Here is a 20,388-nt window from a genome sequence, read left to right as displayed (position 1 = left end):
TCTGTAACTATCGTCTACGAAGCTATAGTGCGTGGGTTCAGAAGGAACCAGAATGCTCATGTCAATCTCGTCAAGACAGTTTCGAGTACCGCACCCCTACCATTGGTAGAGTTGCAGTTCCAGAGAGTGTTCTTGGCGTTAAGGTCGCCCGCCAGAAGGACGGACTCCCCATACTAAGTAGGGTTACAAGTTCGTTGGAGTGAAGCTCCTTACTGGAGATAGGCCGAGATCAGAGTGATCGGCGGGTGTCCTGTCATAGAAAGCCTGCACACTGAAGCCTCAATGCTGCTCAGGCTTTCGGGGGTCGAGAGGTATGCAATGCAGGGACCTTTTGTAGTAAATGAGAGTGCCACCTTTAGGGCCATCGGTGCGATCGTTTCGCACGAGATTGAAATTGGGGAGTTTGGGACTGCGTTGGGAGGGTTTGAGGAACGTTTCCTGGAGGAGGAAGACGTCCAATTTATGATCGCGAGCAAAGTCTGAGAGTTCGGCTCGTTGGCCGCGTATACCATTAAGGTTGAAAAGCCCACTCTGAGGGAGCGAGGCTTGAGTCGCGATGGGTTATTTCCGTTTGGAGAAGCCATTACGGAGAAAAATGGATTCCATGGTGAGCTGGAATATGCGCTGTTGCGCGTTATAAATTTGGGCGAAAAGGACTGAGTCAGAGCGGCCCAGTGCCTTCATTTTGGACGAGCAGTCGTGGATCAGCGCGTGGAGTTCGATAATCTCTGGGGAAACCAGAGAATGAAGAAGCCGCGCCGCTAGACGCCGGAGTCGCCGCCACCTGGGGTTTGGATGGTGCGGGAGCCTTCGACTTGACTACCTTGGAAGAGGTAGCCTTGGAGGTCGAGGGCGTTGGGACGGGAGCGGGAACAGTGGCCGCCGCTGCTGGTATTGTGGCCGGGGTGGCGGGAGATCCTCCGGGAGAACCACCGCCCTGGGCCTGGGGACGCGAGTCGGCACGTACCGTGGCGGGAAACCACGGGTTACGTGTCGGGGCTGGGGCCAAAACGAATTTTTCGGCCTGAGGGGCCTTGGCCTTAGGGGCCTGATTGGTCCTATAATTGGACTTGTATTTGGGTGCCCGTGGGCATTGTGCCCCGGTAATTGGCCGGATGGCCAGATTGCCGGCAGTTGGTGCACGAAGGCGGCTCCGTGCACTGGGACCTATCTTTCGGACGCGGGCACTCTGACGTGCCGTGCTCGCCGAGGCACTTGACGCACCTGGCGGGAGGCGACAGCCACGCGAGTTGTGGCCATACTTCTGGCAGTTGTGACACTGCGCAACCTCGCTAGTCTTATGTGGGGTCTCGACGGTGAAGCCGCCAAGGCCCGAGATGTCGCGAAGCTCGTAAAGAGCTTTACGTCCGCGGGGGTAGCCAAGATGGCGAGGACCATCTCGTATTGTATGCCACGTCGTGACAAGCGCGATTTACGGTGCATCCGGTGCACCTCTAGGGCTGCGATGCCCTTGGCCTGGAGGCCTTGTTGGACCTCGGCGGCCGACATTTGGAGGGTATGCCACGGATGACGTACCTATAGCGGCGCTCGTCCGGGAGCGCAAAGGTGTAATAATGATAGCGTTTGCTATCTAGAAATTTGGTCAACTCGCGGTGATCGCTAATTGACCCGGGCTGGAGGGACAGCAGTTTTTGGCCACTGTTCCAGGCGTTGGGCGGGATTTTAATGCCCCCACGGGTGAGGGCATCAAAAAAAAGGACTGAAGGGAGGCCCCTTCAGGAAGCTGAAGATTAACCTTCGGTGGCTTTTAGGCCCCTTAAGGTTGGTCGGTGGCGACGAATCCGTCGAGCTAGCGGGCGCGGGCTGGGAAGCCGCGGGTTTTAGTTTTTGCGCAGAAGGCGCGGACGGCGCAGAAGGCGCTTGGGACGCAGGAGCTTCTGAGCCACGCTGCTTCTTCCTGCGCCCGTTCCTCACGGTCGTGAAGCCGTCGTCGTCGAGTTCCGACGACGCGGCCCTAGACCGCGATTCGCTGGGGTCAGGGGAAACAGGTCGCTTGGACGCGCAAGCGACGGGGACAGCGGAAAGCTGGGTGCGCCTGGATCGGAATCCATGGCGAGGTCGGGATCGACGGCTCCGGCCGGGCTCCCGGGCGGACTAGGTCCGTCCGAGGACTCGGCCGACTCCGACGAGTCGGAGGAAGAGGATGACTCAGATGAGTCGGTAGAGGTCGCGGATGACGCGGGTGAAGCGGGTGACTCCGGCGAGTCAGGCACCGCACGGGGGGCATTGGCAACCACTAGGGAGTGGACCAGAGAGCAGAACATTGGGTCGCTCTTAATGTATTCTGCGATAGTTGTCAGCAAGGCGTTTTTTGTCTTGCCGACCTCCACCGCGGGCTCGTCAGTGTCCATAGGCCTAGGTTCAGCCATTGCGGGCGAATCCGGGCCTAGGGGCACTTTAAAAAAAAAAAAAAAAAAGAATAGTGAAAGGGCCGCGAGTGGGTTCGGGACCCGGGTGCGTTCCGCCTGGGAAAGAACCCACAAGAAACCAGGCGGCTATCGCACTGTGAACGAACGCGTGACTAAGTACGTACAAACAAACGTCCCCGGGTGGGTGTGCCCGGGGTTGTGTGCGTGAGTGACCCTCCCCGCCGGGTGTAGGCGAGGGGGGATGTACTTAAAAATAGATGTGCCCTAAGCTTGTATCCCTTTGCCAATCTTAATGTGCGAAAGGGTTCCTAACAATCCGTGCGACGTAAACGGTATTGGACCTTTTTAGGGGCCCGCACGCTCAACCGTCACACGGGATGGAGTGTAAAGGAAAGGTAGGGTTGGGAAGGAGATATGCGGGGGAAACTGTGGTGTGTCTCCACAGCTTCCTTGTCCGCACCCGTCCGGCTTCGCTTTAGCCCTGAGGGGCGCAGCGCGGGCCGGGTCACCGCTAGCTCGGCTTGTTATCACCGTTAGGTTTACCACCGAGCTAACCCTGAAGGGGCAAAATTGTCGAGAAACGATATAGAAACGGGTTTGACCCTGTCCTGAGAAGGACGCGGCCGGACCCAAACAAAGGACGCAGGTAACAACAGGGACAATGCCCTATTGTTTCCTTTGTCCTTGGCGTGCAGCGAGGTCGCTGCGGTCGTTCCGAGCAGGTACTCGGAAACGGGACAATGGCTTTACCGAGCAGGTACTCGGTAAAAGCCAAAGGGACCGCTCGAGTCGGGTGCTCAGAGCGGAATGTGTGTGCGTGTGTGTTGACAAACTACGCATACAATATCCCGACTTACATACTAGTTTAGGAGGCACTATAACGCACGGGTGTGCCTCCTACGCACTTTCGGCCATTGGCCCGCCGTTTTTCCCTCGTTGGCGCGTCCGTCGCTCTGATTGGCCGTAGGGTTCTGGTGGGCGGGGCGTCGTTCCACGATGCGCCGGCGCCGGGTCCCTCGTCGAGCGCGCGCAGTGCGCGCCTCAGTCGCGCGGCGACCGCCGTCCCGCGACGTTGCTCCTCTGGATGCGGCGTTGACGGGTCGCTCGCTGAGCGTGCGGCGCGCGGGCTTCAGTCCCGCTGCGTCCGCCGTCCCGTAACGTCGCTCCTTAGGCAGCGTCGTCGACGGGCCTCAGTGTCACGGCGGCCGCGAAGTCGTCGTGTCGCTAACATATCTATAATATATAAAAACATAGCGGCACGCTCTGGCTTCGCACGGGTATAACATAACAAAATAACAGTATTTCTCCACTATTTAATGGATGTTATTATACATATAAACCTTCCTCTTGAATCACTCTATCTATTAAAAAAAACCGCATCATAATCCGTTGCGTAGTTTTAAAGATTTAAGCATACAAAGGGACATATGGACAGAGAAAGCGACTTTGTTTTATACTATGTTTTGAAGAATATACCGCTATAACTCACGCCCTACCGCCATTCGCCTCGTCACAAGTTTTTCGTTTGTCCCCTAACGGTCTATTGCGCAGTACAGGAACCTCCTCGAACTGGACCAATAACTTTAAATCTCTTAGATTTTAGATTTATATGCATTAGCTTTACTTCGGGTACAGGTGATTCTAATAAAACAGCTGAGGTTCGTGTTGGTGTATCTGAAATATTTGTGGAGTGATAATTTCTTATGTTTACGCGAATGTTAGACATTGAAATAAAACTATTATTCGGATTTCTCGCGGTTTTTATACCAACCCAAAAGACCGGCTGCCAGACTTCAAGATACTGTGAGCTCATTCTGCATAGATCGAACCGTCAACAGGTAAAATTTAAAATTATGTATAATTGTAAAATGTAGGTAGATATTGTAACTTTGACTTTTCAGACGACCAACACCTCATTCAGCCCCGTGACCATGACGGCTGCAAAGTCTTCGAAACGTTGGGAGAAGATCACAATATAAAAACCGCATAAAAAACTGTAAAATAGTTTTATTTCAATTGAGGAGTAATTTGTTGGATATGATGAAAAATGTGAGGTTTGTCGTATGTCGCTTTGGTCTGAAGCTTGTAAATGGTCAATTAGCCGAAAGTTCGTGGGCTTGACTCTCGTACAATGCAATACTGTTTTTGATTTTTCAAAACAATTTAAAACTTAATCCAGAAAAGATTAATGTAGGTTTAAAAAATGTCTTGCATAGACCAGACATTCAATTGCCTGACCCGAGGACAGAACCAGTGACCTCATAGTAGTCGTTGTCGCAATACCACTACGCCACCGAATCAGAAATAATTAAACTCATCTATGCACTCAATGTACTCCGATATATTCTATCTCGTATTTTTCTGTGATTTATTTGTGCGGTTAAGTGGTCTCAGAGACTCTTCAGTATTGAGTCCTTGTTTAATCAAAATGTCGATTCTGGTTCACCGAAGTCGCGGTTGTTATAGTTTCATTTATCTATGGACTATAGATAAATTGAACGAAGCAGAATAAATCGACTATTCTGCAGTAAGACGAAAATAGTTTATATAAATTATTTTTAAAGTACATGATTATTGGTTTGAATGAATAGATGTTTGATCTTCGCGTGATGGTAAGCGATACGACCGCCCATAAACAGTACAAACACCATCCAACACCTTGAATTACAAAGTATTGTTTGGTATTCCAATGCGCTCGCCATCCTGGGACCTAAGATGTTGAGTCTTATTCTGTCCAGTAATTACACTAGCTACAATGACCTTCAAACCGAAACACAACAGGTACTACACACTGCTGCTTGCCGCCTGAAATAGACATTGCGTTGCTGGTGGAGACCTACCAATGCAGACCTACCAAATAACAAAGGAATGCGTTATATGGTAGTACATGGTGGTATATGGTAACACAGGTATGAAATAAGTTAACAATATATGTACTTAGTACATAATATTTTTTTAGCACGGCAAAATATCCCCACTGCTGATGGTAAGTGACTACTATCATCATCATCATTATCATTTCAGCCGGGAATCGTCCACTGCTGGACATAGGCCTCCCCCATTGAGCGCCACAGGGACCGGTTCTGGGCCGCCCTCATCCATCGGACTCCGGCAACGCTCACCAGATCGTCGGTCCATCTCGTGGGGGGCCTGCTTACGCTGCGTCTTCCGGTTCGTGGTCACCACTCCAGAACTTTTCCGCCCCAACGGCCATCACATCTACGAGCTATGTGCCCTGCCCACTGCCACTTGAGTTTCGCAACTCTAAGGGCTATGTCGGTTACTTTGGTTCTCCTGCGGATCACCTCGTTTCTGATAGTGACTACTATGCCGGCCTTGAATACCACACACACACACACAATATCACGCATTTATCCCCGAAGGGGTATGCAGAGGCGCAACCAAGGCAACCACTTTTCGCCAAGTGTGTTCCGTCCCATGATGTGATAGGGGGCGAGCCTATGGCCAAATCGGGCACAAATTCCAGACTCCGGGCCGATACTGAGCAGAAAAACCCAAATATCACTTTGCATGACCCAGGATTCGAACCCAGGACCTCAGAGCGCTGTCGTACCGCGCATGCAGTACAACTACGCCACCGAGGCAGTCATATATATTGAATTCCACATATTCACAATTTAACACACGCTTTCTTTCAACAAGAAAAAGACTTTCAACATAAAGAAATATAGTTGATATTTCCAAGTAGACATGAAACACCATCCCCTTACTAAGATAATAAATTAAAGACATACTTAAATAATCCTTGTCCAGTGCATTTATCCTGCAAGCAGCCGTAATCCTCAACCCAATGGCCATTAAAACTTTCCCAAGCATTCCTTCGAAAATGTTTGTTAAAAACATCTTAAAAGTGTGATTTAGTGACCATAAAATTACATGGTAATGGGAGGTGCTTGGGATAATCCTGTGAGATATACTGGAGAAATTATTGAATGAAGAAAGAGGGGGACGGTACTACACTTACTGGTAGGTCTCTCATATGTGAGAGTCCGCTGGTAGGTACCACGGCAATAAAATCTCTCTGAACTTTTTAAAAAAAAAACTTGGAATAGGTGTGTACATATATTGCCTCGGCACTTTCGTAACTTGATATTATAATATATGAAAGCTGTTGTAGATAATGTATTTCTGTTTGTTTCTTTTAATTTATAAGTAAAATTGGATTCTGTGGTACCCCAAAAAAAATAATAATTGTAGCATCCGTTTTTCGACCCCATCCAAGCTGTAGCTAAAAAGCTATGCAACTTTACCTTTTCCATTTCAACTAAGACGTTACAGCATAGTAAACTGTTTTTGTAATGGAACCCCATTGGATGTTTATCTAAATATTATGTTTCTCCGTCTAGACTGAATAAAAACATTTCTAGGAAGCTTCTCATTTACAAATGGGTACAATTTCATTAACTAGAATTACAGAGAATTTCTGTTGTTTCTGTTATCACAATCTATAAAATATTATATCTCTATTTTCCAATTTATCAATCTATAAATTATATTTTAATAAATTTTAATTAATATTTTGGGGATCTATATATATATATATATTAAAGGAAATTTTAAAGGCCGAAATATCCATGCATGTTAATTATTTTTACGTTTTTCTTTCAACTGCGAGAACTAATCATTAACTAGACGTGAATTTAAATTCTTTACTTGTCAATACTTGTTTAGTTACCCAGATTAAAGGTGAAACAAAATGTATGAAAATGGACCTTAAGCTATCACCTTAACGAAAATATTAATTTTATATAACTGTCAATTGTTTGATATAACTGTCAGCGATTGACAGAATGCGCGCTGCAAATTCATAGTTAAGACGGGACAACGTCTGTCGGGTCAGCTAGTTCACAATAGAACTTAAAAAAAACTTTACTCCAAAAGAGGTATGGCAGTATAGATTATTTCATCCACGAAGACGCGCCCCACTTCATCTAATGGCTTACAGTGTGCGTGAAGAGTATGAGTGTACACGCACACTACAATGGACAGCGTCGAGTAAAGTTCTTGGCTCAGTCCCCTTACCCCGCGACACCCCGCAACACCCCCGCTCAAAAGATGGCGAGGCGCGTCTTCGTGGAGAAATTGACTATACAGCTAAGCTGGTTCTAGAAGCCCGAAAATATTTACAAGAATTCTATATACCAGTTGACTACCAACCTTTTTTTGGAAATGCATTTCCTGTGAGGTGAAATCACATCGAGCACATTTTGAAAACGAAAGGTTTTTAAAAGAATATTATTTATCTTTTTTTTAACCGACTTCAAAAAAAGGTGGAGGTTCTCAATTCGACTGTATTTCTTATTTATTTTTGTTTCCTCAGAACTTTTTAATCAACAATGATATACGAAATTCAACATGTTGCATTTAAAAAAGGTAATTAAAAAAATATTTATGAAAAAAAGCAACTATGGTGATAAGAGGTTCGAATATCATTGTTGGTTTAAAATAAATAAAGATAAAAATATAAATATTTATTTAATCAAAACTTTCTAAGTAATTCGTTCAACAATAACCAATTAATGTCTTAGATTTTGAGCACAGTAAAACACAATAATAATAATAATAATAATATCAGCCCTGTATTATATACTTGCCCACTGCTAAGCACGGGCCTCCTCTACTACTGAGAGGGATTAGGCCTTAGTCCACCACGCTGGCCTAGTGCTGATTGGCAGACTTCACACACCTTCGAAATTCCTATAGAGAACTTCTCAGATGTGCAGGTTTCCTCACGATGTTTTCCTTCACCGTTAAAGCGAACGATAAATTCACAAAGAAATTCTTCTTTATAAACACAATATTTCGACAGAATATCTAAGCATGGCACCCCTAAAAATGCTGTTCAGCCACAGAACAAAGGAATCAGTGTTCAAAGGGGGTGAATCCATAATGGATTACAGATGATATCAATAATTATTCATGCTCAAAACCCATGGCCAGTATTTGACTATCTTCGGGTCAATTGGCACGTATTCGGCTCTGAAATACGATATTTCAGGTCGATTACTGGAAACCAATATTTGTGTTACAGAACACAGAACAAAGATCAGTTACATGCGAGTATGTATTCTGAGCAGTTTTAGAATACTTCTAATCGTGGCTTTAAATATAAAGTGTCTTGTAACAAAAAAACGCAATTTAAAAAAGGTAAAAGAAAACGTTTTTTTTTAATTTGTACAATATTAATGATTTCTTATGTTTACGCGAATGTTAAATATTGAAATAAAACTATTTTACGGATTTACAATTTACGAATTTTATTGCGTTTTTTTTTTAATATTATCTTTTATATTTTCTCCGAACGTTTCGAAGGCTTTGCAGTCTTTATGTCTCCCGTGACCATGAAAATCATTATATTATAAAAACCGCGAGAAAAATCGTAAAATAGGATTTTTTCATTCTAAGAAATTATTTTAGGTACATTTTTAAGTAAACATAATACCTTCCGCATTACTTCGTATATAAAAATAAAAATATTCTAAAAACTCTCCAAACAAGACAATGCCGGTATTTTTAAATGTTATGTTGCGAAACAGGAGTGCAAAACTCATAACACTTCTGTATCTCGTATTAATATTTGTTTAGGTTATGAAAAATGTTTAGACATCTGTACCTGCATAGCTGAGAAATTGGATGCATCTAGCAAAGTTTATTGCGGGCTCTCTCGCGAATTCATATTTCTGCGAAATAAACTGAGTTATTATGTTGAAAATAAACGGGTTAAAGGTCTGTTCACACTGCCACGTGAAGCAATTGTTGCTACTTAAAAAAATTGGTGCTGGATCTCTCTCTGAGTGCCTCAGGGGCGGAGTTGTACTGCATGCGCGATATATGGCAGCGCTCTGGGGCCCTGGGTTCGAATCCTGGGTCGGGCAATGTGATATTTGGGTTTTTCTGCTCAGTATCAGCCCGAAGTCTGGAATTTGTGCCCGATGTGGCGATAGGCTTGCCCCCTATCACATCATCGGACGGAACACACTTGGCGAAAAGTGAGTGCCCTAGTTGCGCCTCTGCATATCCCTTTGGGGATAAATGCGTGATGTGTGTGTGTGTGTGTGTGTGTGCTAGTCTCTCGTATATGAAGGGCCATCTGGGTAGGTACCAGAGGCGAAGGGTCCATATAACTCGATTCCTACTTATCTTCTGTAATCTATGTAATATATGAAATCTATCTTAATGAAATGTAATTTTTGAAAGACGACCACCCGATCATATTGTGTTTACCTGTTTATAACACATTTTTTTTTTCTTTTCTCATGATTTTAAATTTAGACGAATGCACGCTGTACGCCGTTATTTAAGTATGAATCTATGTTCTCTTTTATTTCCTATCGCTAATTTTATTTTATGCCGCTCCAGGTTTAGTCGATTGGATTTCATCTTATCCCATGTTAACGGTGATGTGCGTGCACTAGCTTATATAACTATTGTGACTATGTACAAGAAAGACTTGGAAAAAAAATGTACAATCTAATAATTGCCATCAGAAAAAAATGTAGATCGCATTTATGCATAGTACCTAGGTATGTTGTTCAAGTTCCCTTTCGAAAAATGCCACCCTTCGCTGTTAAACAACACCCTGATGTTTATTTCTACCATGCAGTATCCATGCGCAGTTGTGTTCTGGTTTGAAGCCGGCGTAATTAGGGAACATTATGATACATAACATCTCATGTCTCAAGATGCGCAGAGAAATGCCATGCAGTTGGTAATTAAAATTTTTGTATGGTGTTGCTGTATATAGGCGGTCGTATCGCTTACCATCAGACGAGCGGCATGCTCGTCTCGTCATTCAACTGGAACAAAAAAAAACATAAATGTGGGATATAATACCAAGACAAAAACACCGTCTTCAAATAAATCACAGTCTTTAATTTAATGAAAATAAACTTAAACTACGTCTTTATAAAATTATCACGTCTTACTTCCCTGACTACGCACACGACATCTTATTTCCCTACCCTCTTTCTCTCTCTTTTGAATACATCCCTCTCACTCCCACAGATCACGTTCCATTTCCCACATAAATTTTAATAAAGTGTTTTTAAAAAATTGATTATGTTAGAATTAGATTTGCCGTCTATCATGGAGCCGACCAGATTTAATAGCAAACGATTTGGTGCCTTTCAAATTTATAATACAAAAAATTCAGGAGAATCTTCGAAATAAATTAATACGAAAATAGTATACAGAAAAAAATATTCCAAATATTCGAGTATTTTGCCTTTTTGGGCCACTTATTGAAATAGGTCAAGTGAAACGTGCGTGTAAATCAAACTAAAGCGGAAACGGATCTGGTAATGTAATAAATATGGCGCGCATTCGACCGCGGACTCGCTAAATATTGCCTCGCGTCTACACGGGTGTATTCTGCTTACCACCATGTAATTTAACTTAGTATAAACAGCTTTTTCTCGAAGCTCCGTTTGTGGGAAAAGGATTATCCGGAATTAAATCCCCACTTTATATTTTCCAGGGATAAAATGAAGCCTTTTTTAAGTTAGATTTCTAGCAGTACTTCAAACTACCTTCAATTCCATGCAGTAGGTACTTTTAGCGTGACGGGTGTAAAAATAATTTTTAGATGTGTGTATGACCTTAAAAAATTCTAAAAACTGTTGTTCTAATAAAGTATCACTCACATTCGTTTTTCAATATCTATAATGTACAGACAGCGGCTTAATACTTTATTTTATTAAATATATTTGATGCGTGGTATTTTAGAAGTAAACGAAACAACCACTGCGCTGATTTGGATGAATTTTGACACATACGTAAACGATTAGGATTACCCTAAAATAGACTACCTTACTGGAATTAAATGATGAATCTAGCATGCCGCTCGTCTGATGGTAAGCGATACGACCGCTCATAAACAGTAGCAACACCATTCACAACTAACAAAGTACTGTGTGGCACTCCACTACACTCATCACCCTAAAACGTAAGGTGTTAAGTCTCATAATGCCCAGTAATTACGCTGGCTGCAATGTCCTTTGAATACCACTATATGGTTAATAATTTTTTAAACGCTCTTTTTACAGTAAACATTATATTAGCAAAGTAATTACAAAATACAATTTTAGACATTTTTTGACAACGTCCAACCAGAGAGATAATAGAACAGTCGCCGCGTGTCACATAATCTCTTCTGCCAGCCAGACCGCGCAGCCGAATACTTCCGGAAACGCCCGATGTCATCGACTAGAATAGCGGCGCGTAACAAATTATTGTCAGTCCCCTGTACTAACATTCCACAGGCTACTGGCCTCCTCTATTACTGAGAGGGTTTAAGCCTTAATTCACCAAGCGGGAATCGCGGGTATGCAGGCTATATATCTTCTTTTTCAGCTACCAGCCTGACTTCAACTTGCGAATCAAATCCAAGCATCTCGAGTCATATTATAAATATCGACTTTTGACCATAAAGTCACAATTTTTTTATATATTTCAACTTAAAGCTATGTTTCTTTTTAAAATGCCAGTATATAAAAACCTCAAAGACTACTTAATTTTTTATTATTTCAAACTTATCAGGTCCGGAAAATTATCAAACCTTAAATTAAAATGTTCATTGAACAACTCAACTTTGCAAATTACAAAATTGTCATTTTAGATTAGCGAAATTGCAGATGGTCGGGTTTAACGGCATAAGTGGAACATTCCAGAAGGAATTTGATGTAAAACTCGATCTAGATATGTCTGAACCGGGAATTTTAAGTAGCTTACAAGTTACAGTAGTTTCGAAGTTAGATTAGATTATTTACGATCGATCGTGAGATAAATGTACAGTTTTTGACGTTGTTTAATATTTTTATCTTTACTTTTATTGACTGGTAGGCTTTAACTATCTCGACTATTATAGAATGCTGAAGAGTTTGTTTGAACACGCTAATCTCGTTAACTACTTACTTGTTCGAATTTAAAAATCTTTTAGTTTTAGATAGCCCATATATCGAGGAAAACTATACAACATCATACTATAACTAATAAAAGCGAAGCATACATTTTTTTTTTTTTTTGCTAAAACGGGTTATGTTTGTTCCTTTTGAGAGCGTCCGTTGCGTGCACTAAGTAAGCGGTGATTTTTCAATGATCTATTGGCACCACGCACCCTACGCTTTTTTTTCATTGCAATACATTTTTTTCTAATTCACACTATTCTTAATTCAACTTTATTTTTTAATTTGGATTTCTAAAGCGTGTGTTTTTAGTTGTTTTTTTATATTATTGCATTGTCACCAACCTTGATAAATATGTAAATTTTCATATTTATCCGCCATCTTGAAATACGTCAAAATTGTAAAACATACGACCGAAGCTAATAAGTAGCGTGTTAAAATTGTTCAGATCATTTGGAATATAGGCATAAAGAATGGGCCGCGAGTTCCTACCCAGCTATTGGTTCCGACTAGTAATGCTCTGCTGTCAATGCCTGATATAAGCCATCTATAGAGGTAAATTAGGTCACACGTTGCGTTTGAGGGGGTCAATGGTGTGTTACACAGCACGGATTAAGTCATTGATGTCACAAGTCAATGGGAGCAAAGTAGAAGAAGAGATATACAAAATCACAATTTCACAAGAGTGCACATTTTAATGTCTCCTAAGTAAACACTCGTATCTGAATCAAATGCTATTTTTACTATTTTTTCAGATGCGATAGTTTACTTAAATATTAGGAGCCATCTATTTTATTAAAAATAGTGACTCAAACAAATCACTGCACCTGAAGGTAAGCGGGGTCGGGTTCAATGAAATGTTGACTGACGAGAGATGATATCTCGGCAGTCAACACAATTATGCCGGCCTACTGAAACCGGTAATACGAAATTACACGTAGTATTACTCAGACGAGATATTTGCTCTTATACGGGCCCAATAAAGTAACTCCACTGCACCTAATAGTGAGTGGAATGGAGTCCAAGAGAAAGTCGACTGTCGAGAGATAATAACCGCACAACAATCGACACAATAATTCCGACTTGTTTGGAAGCGGATATACACAAGCTGATCCCGGAACGCGACACTTACGAGGGCCAATATGGCGGGTTACAACTTGTGTATGGTGGTAACTATCCAGGCGGATACAAAATATATCCTACCACCAGCAAAACCTCACTTCGCTTACCATCAGGGGCCTTATTCTCTATCCCGCACGTTATTTTGACAGTGCGTAACAAGCACGTAACACAACGCATCATGTTTAGGACTATAGAAATTTGGCTTACAGAATACCATTCCACACACATTTCTCGAAGATAACATGACACGGCCGCGTTACGCGATTTCACTATCATCTATACTTATAATAAATCTGTAGAGAGGTCAATTCTGTACATGAAATATATTTCAAAAATAACTATCAGGGGGTGATTAGGGATCGATACTGATGCCAAAAATGCAATTAGTAAAATTTTTGTCTGTCTGTCTGTCTGTCTGTCTGTCTGTATAACCGTTATAGAAACAAAAACTACTCGACGGATTTTAACGAAACTTGGTACAATTATTTTTCATACTCCTGTGCTGGTTATAGTATACTTTTCATCACGCTACAATTAATAGGAGCAGAGCAGTGAAGGGAAATGTTGGGAAAACGGGAGAAGTTACTCCATTTTTAAGCTTCCGTCGCGTGTGCAACCTTAATGGTTAAAGCTACATAGAAATCATGTATGACGGAAATGTTCTCCTTAAAATTATGTAAAAATATCCCACGACAGCATATGTCTATCTTTTATGGTTGACTCACAATGACACGTGTAACTCCCAATAGCTTAGCAGTTCGAAGCTTTCTCATTATATTTGTTTACTAATCTTAGGAACTATCGGTCCAAACTGAAAAATTCTTTTTGCGTTGGATAGCCCTTTATTTGTGGATTGCTATAGGCTATATATCATCACGCTATACCCAATAGGAGCGGAGCAGCAATGGCTAATCTCTGGAACTACCGGTCCAAACTGAAAAATTATTTTTGCGTTGGATAGCCCTTTGTTCGTGGAGTGCTCTAAGTTATATATCATCACGCTATGACCAATAGGAGCGGAGCAGTAATGGCTAATCTTAGGAACTACCAGTTTGAACTGAAAAATTCGTTTTGTGTTGGATAGCCCTTTATTTGTGGGGTGCTATAAGCTGTATATCATTACGCTATGACCAATAGGAGCGGAGCAGTAATGAAACATGTTACAAATACGGGGACAATTTATTCGTTTTGAGAGCTTCCGTTGCGTGCGCTGCGTAAACGGTTAAAGTTATGCAACAATGATGTATGTCGGGATTATTCCTCTTAAAAAGTTCTAAAAAAATATATTATAAAACAAAGTCCCCGCTGCATCCGTTTGCCTGAACGTCTTAAACTCAAAAACTACCCAACGTATTAAGATAAAATTTGGTATGGAGACAGTTTGAAACCCTGGGAAGAACATAGGCTCCCGGGAAACTACTACTTTTATAATGGAAAACTTTAGCCTGAAAAACTTTATAACGCGGGCGGAGCCGCGAGCAAAAGCTAGTACAGAATAAGGGCCCTGGTCGAGTGGGGTCACTTTACCGTTGTCGTATAAAAAAACCTTTAACACGTGATTTGATGTAAAACTTTATTGTGATTTATTCGCTTCTATATAATTTTAGACCTTGAAAATATATAAAAAATGTCTAGACTGAACATCGACAGTCTATCCCCAATGGATAAAGAATTGATAGTCTAGTCGTTCCACTACTCCCTCGTGGTCTATCTCACTGAACATATAAACTTATAATATAGACTCTGTGTTCAAATAAATACAATATAAGTTCCCATGTTTATACGTATAAAAATGCATCCAGCTGACGTTCTCGTGTAAATTGGATTTATGAGTTATATTATGCGGTTAGGTGTAGAGCATAATATTTCATTTTAATGAAAGTATTAAATTACCCTTTTATAATTAAAACTCAGCGGAAGTTGTGAGACCACGTACAGAGAGCGTAGTGTGTGACGCGCGGGCCGGTGGAGCGACGAGCTGAAGGGAGTGGATGAGAGCTCAGGAGCGAGTGTTGTGAGACCACGTACAGGGAGCGTAGTGTGTGACGCGCGGGCCGGTGGAGTGACGAACTGAGACAAACGGATAATATCTTAAAAACGAGTGAAACTACAAACAATAAACACAGTTCGCAAATTGCTTAGTAAAAACTAAAGGCAGGTTGCAAACGGGAGCCGTATATTTAATGTCACTTTGGCGCCTCTCCAGTTGAAAAAGCAATTTAACTTAAAATATAATTTAAATCAAAAAACTAATTAGAAAGATCCATAATTTTATATCCAGTTTAAATTATTTACGTTGGACAAAGATTTATGGATTTAATTAACATTTTACAGCATTTTGCGGTTGTAGCTTTACTGGTAAACAGTGCTATGTTAGGCACAGCGCACACGCTATCAATTTTAGGAAATACCCTATTCTCGGCAATAAGTTGACAGGTGGTTTGTAGTGTGTTTACTTAGTATATAAGTCATGTAATGTATAGTATTATGAGTGCAGTCTAATAAAGAACCTGAAACCATCAAACCGTCTCAACATATATCCATCCTTCCATTACATCATCACAACCATCTTCAACCTTTTGAATTCCAATGCTAAATACACGTCTTCCATAAACTTCACCAGGACAACCTGTTAGAAGCTGCTTGCACACAGTCATTTCCTTCGACCTTCACCAGGTATTTTACCCTGGTAGGTAGGCATCTACCTAACCTGGTAGAAACGGTTAGATCATGCTACGTTTCTCAGGTATTGTATCCTCCTGATAAGAAGGCGTTTACACCTCTGAGCCCCAAAAGAGATGAATGGCAGGCAGCGTTGTCCAGAGATGGATCCGATGAATTTGGATGCATTCACGACCCTTGTAACCGTTTCACGTGCGTGGAAAAAGCCACTGCAGGCGTTATTCGGTATGCTGGCGTAAAATTGGTACGGATCCGGATCGGCACTGTTGTGGTGGGACATATACACATATAAAATCCCTCAAAACTGTATTTTCATTTTGTTTTTTTTTTTCCTTTTTATATAATTTTTAATATTAAGTTTTATTTACTAATTTATGTTTACCGCCCAATTTGTGGCCAGTAAATATTTTTTTCTTTCTTTCTTTTTTCTTCTTTGGATCCAAACCACAGGGTCTACTTCGAAAAACAAACGTCAAAACGTCGGTCCGAAGCGAAGAAACGATAAACTTCGGATTTAACTTTACTACCAAATTACTTTGAATCCGTCATCGTTCTGTAGCTTAACTTGGTAGTAGGATCAATTCCCCGGTTATTTTTTTAGAGAAAGCAGTGAAACTTTATCCTAGCTGGTTTTGAAAAGGGATGGCGAATACCTATAAGTTCTTGCAAATTCCATGTCTGAAATATTGCGACGAACGGATCGGATCCGTAACACTTCGTAGTAACAAAACAAACGATCCGCCATACGAAACTACGGATTTCGTTTTTCGAAGTAGACCCTCTGAAGTCATATAGGCGACATCATATACCATCAGTTAACCGATTTACGACACCCCTTCCTTATATATAAAAACATAAACAAAAAATAGCGTAAGATATAACAGCATTTCCTATTTACCTAAAAATCTTTAACATAATGCATCCAAAGCAATCTAAATGCTAAACCAGTCTTTACTATGCAGAAAAACTAGACTTTTTACGTGCCTTGAGCCTCAAATGGACGCCTTTTAGAGCCAAATGAGTCTTTCGCAGCTGCGAATGTGAAAAGATTCTTGAAAACATTACACATTACTTTTCTAACGGTGTTGCGTTTGAGATTTTTAATGTTTTATTTTTTTAATTAATTATACGCAAATTGCATTAAGTGACGTTAGTTTAGTCGGCTGTGGAACGGACTGCCGAGACGAATGTCCGCAGGTTCAAATCAACAGCACACAACAGCAATTTATTGATGTATTCTTTGTGTATTATCGCTTGCTTTAACGGTGAAGGATAACATCGTGAGGAAACCTGCATACCTGAGAAGTTCTCTATAGGAATTTTGAAGGTGTGTGAAGTCTACTAAACCGCACCAGGCCAGCGTGGTGGACTAGGGCCTAATCCCTCTCAATAGTAGAAGAGGTCGGTGCCCAACAGTGGGACAGTATATAATACAGGGCTGATAGTATTATACAAAAATTGCATATATTTACCATTTCTTTGTTTACGTATACCACCGCCCTTCTTAATATTAACCTAGAATAAAAAATTTTGTAAAAAATGCTTTCTATATTGTTAACGCGTTTTTCAGTGACGAGAATCCGAATCTGCAAGAAGACAATTATTTTACTTAATATATTATGTACGTTAAACAATATTATAAAAATTATATTGGAGATAATATATTTTGTTAATAATCACTATTACTGTTCCAAATGACGTGTATGTGCTTGAAATCCCATCTGCTCCCGCTCGCCATCCTGAGACATGACTCGTTAAGTCTTATTATGTCCAGTAGTTACACTGGCTACAATGTCCTTCAAACCGGAACACAACAGTGACTACACACTGTTGCTTGGCGGCAGAAATAGACATTGCTACGTTCCCAGGCGGACTCTCGCATATGACAGATCTACCAACATTAAATCTTGCAATTCATACTAAAATATCTAAATTTATAGACTAGAAAATTCAGTTTCAAACCTGGGAGATGGGAGGTATAGAGTGACGGCACGGGAGGGACATATGAACACTCGCCTTATCTCAATGAGCGAATTGTCTGTATAACCAGGCACAGGGAAATCGGCCTAACAATTATTTTATTTTAATGAAGGTAACTGAAAGGGAAATTGTTCACCAACTGTACTGTTGGTAGGTCTGTCATATTATGTGAGATTCCGCATGGGTAGGTACCACCGCAATGTCTATTTCTGCCGCCAAGCAGCAGTGTGTAGTCACTGTTGTGTTCCGATTTGTAGGACATTGTAGCCAGTGTAACTACTGGACATAATAAGACTTAACATCTCATGTCTCAGGATGGCGAGCGCAGTGAAATACCAAACAATACTTTGTAATTCAAGGTGTTGGATGCTGTTTCTACAGTTTGTGGGCGGACGTATCGTTGACCATCACACGAACGGCAATATGTAAAACGTCATTGTTAAGCACAGTATTTATGGTGTACAATAAAGCTATGAAATAAATAAAGATTATAATATCTGCGTACCGCGCAACACGTTCATTAGAAATCTCATTACCGTATCTGGTGACCATTTGGAATCAAACACTAACGTACGACGGGATTATCTCGTTTACTCTCATTATACATGACAGAGGACGCCTTAGTTTAGTAGTTATGGACTGCAAAGTTACCTGACTGATGACAGTGAAGTGTATTAATTAAAATCGTTCCACTATACAAAAAAGAAATTAAACTCAACCGTACTTAAAAAAAGATTTTAATTTTTGCGTTGAATGACAAGACGAGCTTGCCATGCCTGGTGGAATGCGATACGACGGCCCATAAACAGTAGAAACAGAATCCCACACCTTGAATTACAAAGTATTGTTTGGTATTCCACTGCGCTCGCCATCTTGAGACATGATTCTTACACTGCTATAATGCTCTTCAAACCGGAACACTACTGGTTGGCAATAGAAACAGACATGCAGTTGTACCTACCCAGGCGGACTCTCACATATGAGAGACCTATCTCTAGTATAATAATAACTAATCTAGATGAGCTTGCAATTTCAATATTCGGATATGCAGGTCTTTTATAACCTTCGGATGACGACCACCGCACACAAGACGTAAAACCCGCCATTGCGGTTCACGTGAGTGTCGCGGTTTGCGATCAGCCTGTGTAAATTCAGTTCAAACAGGCCAGCATAATTATTTCAACTAGCAACAGTTGCTAGTCGGCACACCTTCAGGTGCATAAGGGTCAATTTACCGTGCTCGTTATAGGCATCGATATATATACTACGTACTAGATTTGACGTTCCGAACATACTGTGTTCAACTGAATTGAACTGCAATCCCTTCAAACTGACTTTAGTATGGTCAATATTGACAGCTTGTGGTTGTGTATGGAGTGGCGCTCATAATATAAGAACTCATGTCTAAGTGTAAACCTGAATTTGAATAAAAAATATTAGTCAAATAAGTTAAATTATTTGTAGTTCAAGTGAATAAATACAATATAACAGTGACGTTTTGGTTGCCATTTTAGTTCATTCATTTCATTTTGAACAAATAATTTATATAGACATTTGAGGCTATAGAATATATGTCAATGGGTATAGGTATGTGAAGTTCATTAGCCGTCCTGACATACACAATAAACAAATAAAATGAAGCGTAAACATACATAAAGTTTGTAGAGCCATTCGGCGGTTTGTTATTAAATCTGTTGCCAAAACATTAATAAATTTAAGCATTAAAACAGGCTTGTGGTATCCATTTGGGAGAATAGGATAGGCTCTATCTAATTAAACTAAAATATAGAGAACGGCTAAGTTTTTTTTGACTGCTAATTGTATTATTATGATATTATAGTCAGAGATAATAATTATATTGATCGACGTCAAATCGGTTGCAGAACACGAAATAAATTTAAAATTACTTATAAGAAAAATACTTCGTAAGTATGACTTTTGACCAAAAGTACTTAATATTTTGTGTTTTTATGTAAATGCATGAAGCGACGTTGACACCGCGAAGAGTGCTCGTCTATATGCCGGGTCGGTGAAAGCGCGGAGAGCGCTCGTCTACTGCGCTACACATAACAGCACTCGGCTATACGCCGCGTCGATGACAACGCACAGAGCGCTCGTCTACTGCACTACACATAATAGCACTCGCCTATACGCCGCGCCGCGTCGGTGACAGCACGGAGAGCGCTCGTCTACTGCACAACACATAACAGCACTCGGCTATACGCCGCGTCGATGAAAACGCACAGAGCGCTCGTCTACTGCACTACACATAACAGCACTCGCCTATACGC

The 20,388-nt window shown here is 41.4% G+C and overlaps 1 protein-coding gene across 1 annotated transcript; it reads right to left on the bottom strand.

Moving 5' to 3' along the window:
• Positions 1-661: 661 nt before the first annotated feature.
• LOC119190729 (vegetative cell wall protein gp1-like) lies at positions 662-2,390 on the bottom strand. The gene is made up of 3 exons (XM_037443210.1): positions 2,038-2,390; positions 1,757-1,975; positions 662-1,058 (listed from the first exon to the last, which is right to left on the bottom strand). The coding sequence occupies exons 1-3, from the start codon at positions 2,388-2,390 to the stop codon at positions 662-664; spliced, it is 969 nt and encodes a 322-aa protein (XP_037299107.1).
• Between the last annotated feature and the right edge of the window lie 17,998 nt (positions 2,391-20,388).

Source organism: Manduca sexta, chromosome 5, assembly GCF_014839805.1.
Source record: "Manduca sexta isolate Smith_Timp_Sample1 chromosome 5, JHU_Msex_v1.0, whole genome shotgun sequence".
In the NCBI taxonomy this organism is placed as follows: Eukaryota; Metazoa; Arthropoda; class Insecta; order Lepidoptera; family Sphingidae; genus Manduca; species Manduca sexta.
The sequence above is the reverse complement of the archived record's forward strand: the minus strand, read 5'-3'. Positions and strand labels throughout refer to the sequence as shown.